Here is a 10705-nt window from a genome sequence, read left to right as displayed (position 1 = left end):
AGGTTTTTCAAGGTCAGAGTGAGGTCGCCTTGGGCACCCAGTTCAGAGCAGGGAATGTGGAGGGCTGTTTTTAGCAGACTCCCATGGCCTCCGGGTCTCAGTGCTGTGCACAGGACTGGACCATGTTTTGAGGGAGGGCACACGTGGTATAGAGACTGGTTGTGGGAAAATGGACTGGGGTATATTTTCCCAGGCGAAAAGTAAGACAGCGTCTCTTCTGCTTGATAGAAACTTTTTTCCTTTCTTGAGACCCCAGTTTGGTTCTTGGTTACAGATTCCTAGGGACAGACACATAGGGAGTCACGTGTAGGAGCAGAGGTCTGGGGGCTCTTGGAGAGGTAGGAGTGGCCTAAGCCGGGTCGGCTGTCCTGAGCAGGGAACCGCAGGACCAGGGAAGGGCCGCGTCTTGTAGGAGCTTCGCCACGTCCGTCTCCTCTTCCTTGTAATTCGAGTGGTCCTTTCTGAAATGCCTCTCAAGCAGGGCACTTGCCCAGCAGCCAGGCAGCTCTCTGAAAGACACAGAAGCCCTGGCGAGGTGAGTGCAGGACCGGTGGGTGTAGGTGGTGTTGGCTCATGTTGTCGGTGCAGATAGGGTGGGGCTGGGTTGACGGGTGCATTTTCAGGGGGCCTGGACCCATGGCTCCATTTTCAGCGATATGAGTCTGTGGGTACAGTTTGGTGGGAGCTGGGCCCATTGGTGAACCTTTCTGAGGGCTAGGCCCGTGGTTGCAGTTGGGGGCAGCTGGGCCGGTGGTAGTGCTTTGGTGGGGGCTGAGCCCACGGTAGTGCTTTGCAGGGGCAGGGCCCGTGTGCGTGCATTGAGGGGGTCTGGACCTGTGGGTGCAGTTGGTGTCGGGTGGATTCGCGAGTGCACTTGCGGGGTGCTGGACCCGCAGGTGTACTTTGTGGGGGCTGGACACGTAGGTAGAGTCGGGTGGGAGCTGGGCCCCTGCGTGCACTTGAGTGGGGGCCGGGCGCATGGGCGTGCTCTGGGTGGGGCTGGGCCTGTGGCTGCGCTTCTGTGGAGGCTTGTCCCGTGAGTGCAGTTGGTGGCAGGTAGGGCCAGCGGGTGCAGTGGGGGAGGCCCTGGCCATGGGTGCAGACGTATAGGGGCTAAGCCATTGGCTGTACTTTGAGGAGGATGTGTCCTTGGGTTTACTTTGAGGGAGGCTTGGCCTGTGAGGGTACTTTGGTGGGGAGTGGCCCCATGGGTGCAGTTCAATGGGGGCTGGGCCGGTGGGTGCAGTTGGGTGTGGGTTGGAACGTGGGTGTGCTTTGGGGGTGTCTAGGCCGATGGGGTGCTTTCGGAGGGGGGAGGTCGCCACAGATGCCGTTGGGTGGGGGCTGGGCCCGTGGGTGCAGTTGTGTGGGGGTAAAGGCCATGGGAGTAGTTGGTTAGGCCTGGGCCTGTGGGTGTCCTTTCTCGGTTGCCGGGCCCATTGAGGTACCTTGGGAGGGGCTGGACCCGTGGGGGCAGTTTGGCGGGTGCTGGATCCATGGGTGCATTTGAGGGAGGGCTAGGCCAGAGGGTTCTGTGGCTTTGGGTGCAGCTGGGGATGGCTGACCGTGGGTGTACTTGCTGGGGTCTGGGCCCGTGGGTGCGGTTAGGATGGTTGGGCTCATGTGTGTGTAGCTGGGGTGTTTCCTGGTCAGATATATGCAGCTGGGTGGAGGCTGGGCCCATGTGGTTAGTTGGGAGGGCTGGGCCCGTGGGGACAGTTGGTGGGGGCCGGGCCGGTGGGGGCGTTTGGGTGGGGTCTGGGACCGTATGTGCGTTTCAGTAGGCTTAGGTCCATGGGTGTACCTTTGGGGGTGCTTGGTCTGTGGGGGTACCTTGGGAGGGGCTGGGCCCGTGGGGGTAGGTTGGCGGGTGCTAGGTCCATGGGTGCCTTTGGGGGAGGGTTGGGCCAGAGGGTTCTGTGCCCGTGGTTGCAGATGGGGCTGGCTGGCCCGAGGGTGCAGTTGGGTGGGGCTGGGCCCGTGGGTGCAGTTGTGTGGGGGTAAAGGCCATGGGTGTAGTTGGTTAGGCCTGGGCCTGTGGCTGTCCTTTCTCGTTTGCCGGGCCCATTGAGGTACCTTGGGAGGGGCTGGGCCCATGGGGGTAGTTTGGCGGTTGCTGGGTCCATGGGTGCATTTTGGGGAGGGTTGGGCCAGAGGGTTCTGTGCCCGTGGTTGCAGATGGGGTTGGCTGGCCCGAGGGTGCAGTTGGGTGGGGCTAGGCCCGTGGGTGCAGTTGTGTGGGGGTAAAGGCCATGGGTGTAGTTGGTTAGGCCTGGGCCTGTGGATGTCCTTTTTGGGTTGCTGAGCCCATGGAGGTACCTTGGGAGGGGCTGGGCCCGTGGGGGTAGTTTGGCGGGTGCTGGGTCCATGGGTGTATTCGGGGGAGGGTTGGGCCAGAGGGTTCTGTGCCCGTGGTTCCCGTTGCGGCTGGCTGGCCCGTGTGTGCTGTTGGGTGGGGCCTGGGCCCTTGGGTGTAGTTTGGAGGGTGGTGAATTAGTCCGTTTTCGTGGCTTCGCAGAAAATCCTCGGAATTGGGTAATTTCTAAAGGAAACAAAAGTTATCGCTTGCCGTTTCTGAGTCTGCGACGTCTAAAGTCCATCTGGTGTTGGTGACAGTGACCCAGGGCTCTCACACTGGACGGTGATGGAAACAGAGAGAGCAGAGAGAACAAAAGGCAGACTCTCGTCTTCTTGGAACGCCCTTCGAGTCAGGCCCTGAGCACCGTCTTTAATTCGTTCACTACTTCGAGGTCCAGCAATCCAATCCCCTGTTCAGGGTTCCACGTTTCAATGACCAAAATAGGATTTCCCACCCTCTTAAGAGTCATAGTGGGGGCTGAGGGGCGAATACATGAAACTTGGGGGACACAATTCAAGCTTCAGGGAGTTTTGGGGGGAACATAACTCCATCCCCTCCAGGGGGTTTTGTCCTTGGGGGTACTTTGAGGAGGCTGGACCCGTGGGTGCAGTGGGTGGTGGGCTGGTGCGGTGGGTGTAGTTTTGTGGGGTTGGGCCCGTGGTTGGAGTTGGGGGCCGGCCAGGCCCTTGGGTGGAGTTGGGGGGGCGGCTGTGCTCTAGGGCACAGTTGTGGGGAGGTGAGCCCATGGGTGCCCTTTGGTTTGGGAAGTGGGCCGTACGTGCGGTTTTGTTGGGGGCGAAGTCCGTGAGTGCGGTTAATGGGGGGTGGGGGCCTTGGATGCAGTTGGTGGAGGGTCAGCCCCATGGTGGGGTCAGGGCCCATGGGGACAGTCGGTGGGGGCTGGGCCTGTGGGAGCAGTTGGTGGGGCTTTGGGCCGTGCGGGCAAGTTGGGTGTGCGATGGGTGGGAGGGGGCCCTTTGCTGTGCGCATGTCCCGTGTGTGCAGTTGGTGGGGGCCGGGACCTTGGGTGCAGTTGGAGAAGGCTGGGCAGTGAGGGGCCTGTGACCAAGGATGTAATTGTGGGGGACCGGGCCAGTGGGTATACTCTGCTGAGGTTGGGCCCGTGGGTGCCGTTAGGATGGTTGGACTCAGGTGTGTAGCTGGGGGGTGGGGGGGCTCCTGGTCTCCTGCGTGCACCTGGGAGGGGGCTAGGTGCGTGCGGGTAGTTGGTGGGGCTTGGACCCATGGGGTCACGTTGGGAGGGGCTGGGCCCGTGGGGTTTCTATGGCGGAGGCTAGCTCCGATGGTGCCGTTGCCCGTGGGTGCAGTTGGTTGGGGCCTGGGTACTGGGTGCATTTTGGTGTGGGTTGGGTTTGTGGATGCACTTTGGTGGGAGCTGGGCCCATGGGTGCACTTTGGTGGGGGCTGGAAATGTGGCTGCAGTTGTTGGGGCCTGGACCTGTTGACGCAGTTGTGTGTGGACGGGGCCCGTGGGTTCACTTTGTTGGGGGCTTGTCCCGTGAGTGCAGTTGGTGGGAGGTGGGGCTTGTGGGTGCAGTGGGGGAGGCACTGGCCGTGGGTGCAGTCGTGTAGGGGCTGAGCCCTTGGGTGTACTTTGGGGAGGACGTGTCCTTTGGTTTACTTTGAGGGAGGCTTGTCCTGTGGGGTAGTTTGGTGGGGACTGGCCCCGTGGGTGCAGTTCAGTGGGGGCTTGGCCTGTGGGTGCACTTTGGTGGGGGTCTGGGTTAAGACCATTGATGTAAATTTGGGTTCACTGTCATATAGCGGGTACTTTAAGCTATGAGACTAAGTGAAGCTGATGTCGGAGGTAGGGTCTGAGCAGGGTGGTGGGGGGGGGGGTGGCGGTGGCCAGATAGTCCTTTTTAGCCGGCCCAGTCCTCTTGTCAGGTTCTTGACTCCGCCACAGGAAGGAATTCAAGGGCAGACTCCAGGTAGAAAGAACCAGTTTAATAGAACAGAGAAGAAATATAGGTTCCATCGAGAGAGTGCAGCCTAGCTCCAGAGACCCAAGCCGGGCTCGCGCCAAGTGTAACGCACATGCAAGTTCAGTAGAGACATGAGGTCTAACTCCAAAGCGAGAATGAAGCGAGTTCAGTAGAGAGTTGAGCAGATGCTGCTCGAACTCCTGGCCGTACCGATACAGGCAGATGTGCGATCCCACGGGCCAGGTCCTGGTCAAGGCCAGGAAGAGGTGGCCCAGGAAGCCGACCTGCCAGCCCGGCCTTCCCAGCCCCGAGCAGTGAGATGGACTCGTGCGTCACCCCTGAGGCAGGGGGGCCATCCCGGTGCAGGCCATAGACTTCTTCGAAGCCCTGGTAGAAGATCCCGACACGATGCGGAGCAGAGCTGCCAGCGTGCCGAGCGGCTTCTTGCCGTGGGCATCACTGATGTGACACGGGGCGCTACATATGTTTTTAATGTTATTATTATTATTTTGGCTGCTGGCCAGTAGGGAACCCGAACCCGAACCCTTGACCTCGGTGTTGTCCTAACTTTGCACGGGATGCTCGTCCCATGACACTTCCTCGTTCTCTGAATCTAACTGCCGTCCAGGTATTTTTATTAGATCCTTCGCTCCTGACTTCATTTTTTTTTTTTTTTAAGATTTTTTTTTTTTTTAATTTTATTTTGTCGATATACATTGTGGCTGATTATTGTTCCCCATCACCAAAACTTCCCCCCCTCCCCCCTCCCCCCACCTATGTCCCCTCTGTTTGCTTGTCGTATCATCAACTTCTAGTAATTGTGGTTGTTATATCTTCTTCCCCTCTCCGTTATTTTGTGTGTGTGTGTGTGTGTGTGCGTGCGTGTGTGTGTGTGTGTGTGTGTGTGTGTGTGTGTGTGTGTGTGTGAATTTATATATTAATTTTTATCTCCCAGCAATAAGTGAGAACATGTGGTATTTCTCTTTCTCTGCCTGACTTGTTTCACTTAATATAATTCTCTCAAGGTCCATCCATGTTGTTGCAAATGGCAGTATTTCATTCGATTTTATAGCTGAGTAGTATTCCATCGTGTAGATGTACCACATTTTCCGTATCCACTCATCCAGTGATGGACATTTGGGCTGGTTCCAACTCTTGGCTATTGTAAAGAGTGCTGCGATGAACATTGGGGAACAGGTATACCTTCGACTTGATGATTTCCATTCCTCTGGGTATATTCCCAACAGTGGGATAGCTGGGTCGTATGGTAGATCTATCTGCAATTGTTTGAGTAACCTCTGTACCATTTTCCATAGAGGCTGCACCATTTTGCAGTCCCACCAACAACGTATGAGAGTTCCTTTTTCTGCGCAACCTCGCCAGCGTTTATCGTTCAGAGTCTTTTGGATTTTAGCCATCCTAACTGGGGTGAGATGGTATCTCAGTGTGGTTTTGATTTGCATTTCCCGGATGCTGAGTGATGTTGAGCACTTTTTCATATGTCTGTTGGCCATTTGTATATCTTCCTGAGAGAAATGCCTACTTGGTTCTTTTGCCCATTTTTTAATTGGGTTGCTTGTTTTTTCTTGTAAAGTTGTTTGAGTTCCTTATATATTCTGGATATTAATCCTTTGTCAGATGTATATTTTGCAAATATTTTCTCCCATTCTGTTGGTTGTCTTTTAACTCTGTTAATTGTTTCTTTTGCTGTGCAGAAGCTGTTTAGTTTGATATAATCCCATTTGTTTATTTTTCCTTTGGTTGCCCGTGCTTTTGGGGTCGTATTCATGAAGTCTGTGTCCAGTGCTATTTCCTGAAGTGTTTCTCCTATGTTTTCTTTAAGAAGTTTTATTGTTTCAGGGTGTATATTTCAATCCTTAATCCATTTTGAGTTGATTTTACTATATGGTGAGAGGTATGGATCTAGTTTCATTCTCCTGCATACGGATATCTAGTCATCCCAGCACCATTTACTGAAGAGGCAGTCCCTTCCCCAGTGAATAGGCGTGGTGCCTTTGTCAAAGATGAGATGGCAGTAAGTGTGTGGGTTGATTTCTGGATTCTGTATTCTATCCCATTGATCAGTGTGTCTGTTTTTATGCCAGTACCATACTGTTTTGGTTATTGTTCTTTGTAGTATAGCTTAAAGTCACGTAGTGTTATGCCTCCCGCTTTATTTTTTTTGCTCAGCATTGCTTTGGCTATGCGTGGTCTTTTATGATTCCATATAAATGTCTGGATAGTTCTTTCCATTTCTGAGAAAAGTGTCTTTGGAATTTTGATGGGGATTGCATTGAATATGTATATCACTTTGGGTAGTATGGACATTTTCACTGTGTTGATTCTTCCAATCCAAGAGCATTCTATTTTTTTCTGTTATAGAAAGTTTACCATTTCAAAGACTTTTCTTTGTTGTTAAAGATGACCGGTAAGGGGATCTTAACCCTTGACTTTCTGTTGTCAGCACCACGATCAGCCAGTGAGCGAACCGGCCATCCCTATACAGGATCCAAACCCGCAGCCTTGGTGTTATCAGCACCACACTCTCCAGAGTGAGCCACGGGCCAGCCCTCAGCCACTCTGTATTTATTTTTATTTATTTATTTTTAAGATGACCGCTGGTAAGGGGATCGCCACCAGGGGATGGCAAGCGATGGCCTGCTGTCGCCCGCACCGCGCTGAGGCAGGGAGTGCACAGGCCATCCCTGTATAGGATCCGAACACGGGGTCGCTGGGCTCCCAGCGCCGCACTCTCCCGAGTGAGCCACGGGAGGTCGGCCCCCCTCTACCACTTTTTGATCACGTTTTCTTTTTCTTTCTCCCCAGGCTCCCGCCCATCCCGGCAGGCCCCGCCCCCCGTCTCCTAGCAACGCTGGAGGCGCCCCTCCAGGCGGGAGCCAGTGCCCCCTGCGGGCCCCGCCCCGCGACGCCCCCCTGCGTGCGCGCTCCCTGCCGCGCCCCCGCCGATGCTTCCAGCAGTGCGGCGGGAGGACGGAGATTTGCAGCGGCTGCTGGCTGCCGAACGTGGACGGCGGTATGGCGGCTGCACTGGTCGTGATGCTGGCGCTTGCGGTGCCGGTGTGTGAGGAGACTCCGCGACCGGTGAGGAGGGGCCGGGGGTCGGGGGGCACCAGGGAGCCGGGGGTCGGGGTACCGGGGAGCCGGGAGCCAGGTAGACGGAGTTCGGGGGAAAGAGGAGCCGGGAGCCGTGGGTCCGGGGACCGCGGAGCCGAGTGTCGGGGGGAGTCGGGAGCCAGGGAGCAGGGGCTTAGGGGCACCGGGGAGCCGGGAGCCGGGTAGCTGGAGGTCTGGGGGACCGGGGAGCCAGGGCCCAGGTGGACTGGGAGCCGGGAGCCGGGGAGCAGGGTGTCGGGGGAGGAGGGGTTGATGCCACGGTTCGTAGAGTCTGGAGCAGAGGCCGTGGGATGGAAGGCCTGGACTTGGAGGATCCTGGGGGTGAGCAGTCCCTGACCAGGGGGGGCCTTCTTGGCAGGGACGGCGCTGGAGGTGAGAGGAAAGCCTGGAGTTGGTGGTGTTGGTGGCAGTGCTTGGGAGTGAAGTCCCCGAAGAGTCGGAGGGCTCTGTGGGTTGTCATGCAGAGCTGTCCCCCAGGTGTCCCGGAGGTGCTTCTATCTTGGTGTCTGTAAGTGTGAAGCCCTGGGTTTGCTGGTGGGGTGTGGGTCCCTGGCTGAGGTGGAGGTCGAGGAACTAACCTGACCCCTGAGTGAGGCCATATGGAGGCGGCCCCCCTGCCCGTCTTGGCGGCCGGTGGGAGGGAGGCCCCATGCCTGGGTCCTTGGACTTTCCTTTTGGCCTGGAGCCAGGGGTCAGAGGCCTGTCTAGCACCTGCTCAACCCACCCTCCTGGGGACTGGGTCCTGCAGAGCCTGGGGAGGAGACCCGAGAGAGGGATAAGGAGAGTGCAGCCCAGCTTCAGAGATCCAAGCCGGGCTCGCACCAAGTATAACGCACATGCAAGTTCAGTAGATACATGAGGTCTAACTACATAGCGAGAATGGAGCGGGTTCAGTAGATAGCGCAGGTTGGCTCAAGACCGGGAGCAGGTTCCTGGTGAAGGTAAGTTCCGTGCACAGTGAAGCAGGCACCCCTCAGCCAGGGCAGCGCAGGATGCCTCCTGGACAGTCAGCAACGCCCCGCCTTCAGCAGGGATTTGGTGTCTGTGGTTTCTTTGCCTAAGGAACATTCAGTGGAGGGTGTGACTCCCAGTTATGGAACATTAGTCTTTCACACGCTGAGTCCGTCTCTTCCTGGAGCGTGTTCGTTGGTCAGACCCTATTGCATCCAGCAGGTACATACGTTCAAGAATTTCCTGTCCTCTCTCCTGAGCACGCCCAGCCACTGGATTTGCATGAGCCTGCAGCTTGTGGTCACATTTTCCCCATGTTGATGCTAAAAATAAGTCTAAGTGGCAACTGTAAGTTTCCACCAGGGAACAACCCAGAGGAGGGGGCCTGAAACCTGAGGGAGTGGCTGGAACGCTGGAGGCGTGTCCTGGAACCCAAAGCCTGGGAAAGCGAACAGCTTCTGTGTCAACATCGTTGATTGGATACTGTGAATGTAAAAGAGAAGTCCCAGGACAGAAGCCAGGTGAGAGAAGTTGAGTAGGGATGCCTCGAGTGGGGTGACCTGTGAGTCGAATCTTCAAGATGGGGTAGAAGTTGATCAGTAAGGGACGAAAGACGACATGTTAGATGACGAAAAAAAAAAGCAGAACAAGGGTGTGAGTGCAGTTGGGGGAGGGCCGGGCCAGAGGGTGTTGTGGCCGTGGGTGCAGTTGGGGATGGCTGACCGTGGGTGCACTTTGCTGTGGTCTGGGCCCATGGGTGCATTTACGATGGTTGGGCTCAGGTGTGTACCCGGAGGTGGGGGTGTCCTGGTCCCATGCATGCACCTGGGTGCGGGCTGGGCATGTGTGGGTAGTTGGTGGGGCTGGTCCCATGGGGGCAGTTGGTGGGGGCTGGGCCCGTGGGTGCAGTTGGATGGGGGCTGGGCCCGTAGGTGCAGTTGAGTAGGCGTCGGACCGTGGGTGTACTTTTGGGGGTTCTTGGTCCCTGGGGGTACCTTGGTGGTGGCTGGTACCTTAGTGGTGGCTTGTCCCGTGTGGAACTTTGGCAGGTACTGGGCCATTGGTTGCATTTCAGGGAGGGCTGGGCCAGAGGGTTCTGTGCCTGTGGGTACAGATGGGGCTGGATGGCCCGAGGGTGCAGTTGGGTTGGGCTGGGCCTAGGGGTGCAGTTTGGATGGTTGGGCTGAGGTGTGTAGCTGTGGGGGGTGGGGTCCTGGTTCCATGCATGCCCCTGGGTGGAGGCCGGGCCGGGCGCATGTGGGTAGTCGGTGGGGCTGGGCCCGTGGGTGCACTTGGGTGGGGTCTGGGCCCGTAGGTGCAGTTGGGTTGGCCTGGGTTTGTGGTTATAGTTCTGGGGAGCTGGGTTTGTGTGGGTGTCTTCGGGGGGTGCTGGGCTCGTGGGGTACTTTGGCGGGCATTGGGCCTGTGGTTGCATTTTGGAGAGGGCTGGGCCAGAGGGTTCTGTGCCCGTGGGTGCAGATGGGGCTGGCAGGCCTGAGGGTGCAGTTGGGTCGGGCTGGGCCCGTGGGTGCAGTTGTGTGGGGATAAAGGCCATGGGTGTAGTTGGTTAGGCCTGGGCCTGTGGGTGTCCTTTTTTGGTTGCTGAGCCCATGGAGGTACCTTGGGAGGGGCTGGGCCCGTGGGGGTAGTTTGGCGGGTGCTGGGTCCATGGTTGCATTTGGGGGAGGGCTGGGGCAGACGGTTCTGTGGCTGTGGGTGTAGTTAGGGATGGCTGACCGTGGGTGTACTTAGCTGCGGTCTGGGCTCGTGTGTGCAGGTAGGATTGCTGGGCTCCAGTGTGTAGCTTGGGGGCGGGTCGTGGTTTCCTGCATGCACCTGGGTGGGGGCTAGGCCTGTGTGCGTAGTTGATGGGGCTTGTGCCCATGGAGGTATTTTGTTAGGGGCTTGGCCCGTGGTGTTTCTTTGGTGGAGTCTAGGCCCGTTGGTGCTGTGATGGGGGGACTAGGTCCGAGGGGGCTGTGCTCATGGGTGCAGTTGGGTGGGGCTGGGCCCATGGGGGCCGTTGGTGGAGGCTGGACCTTGACGGGGGGTTGGGCTTGTGGGGAGAGTTGGCTGCGGGCTGGGCCCTTGGATGCAGTTGTTGGGGGCTGGGCGCATGGTGCAGTTGGGTGGGGTCTGGGCCTGTAGGTACATTTGAGTAGGCGTAGGTCTGTACCTTTGAGAGGGCTTGGTCTGTGGGGTTACCTTTGATGTCGCTGGACCCATGGGGGACTTTGGCAAGTACTGGGTCCATGGCTGCATTTGGGGCAGGGCTGGGCCAGAGGGTTCTGTGCCCATGGATTCAGTTGGGGCT

General features: G+C 57.4%; 1 protein-coding gene across 1 annotated transcript; it reads right to left on the bottom strand.

Moving 5' to 3' along the window:
* Positions 1-9169: 9169 nt before the first annotated feature.
* On the bottom strand, positions 9170-9826 carry LOC134390263 (uncharacterized). The gene has a single exon (XM_063113477.1). It carries the CDS (start codon positions 9824-9826, stop codon positions 9170-9172), a length of 657 nt encoding a protein of 218 aa, XP_062969547.1.
* Positions 9827-10705: the final 879 nt, after the last annotated feature.

Source organism: Cynocephalus volans, chromosome 11 (assembly GCF_027409185.1).
Source record: "Cynocephalus volans isolate mCynVol1 chromosome 11, mCynVol1.pri, whole genome shotgun sequence".
NCBI lineage: Eukaryota > Metazoa > Chordata > Mammalia > Dermoptera > Cynocephalidae > Cynocephalus > Cynocephalus volans.
The sequence above is the reverse complement of the archived record's forward strand: the minus strand, read 5'-3'. Positions and strand labels throughout refer to the sequence as shown.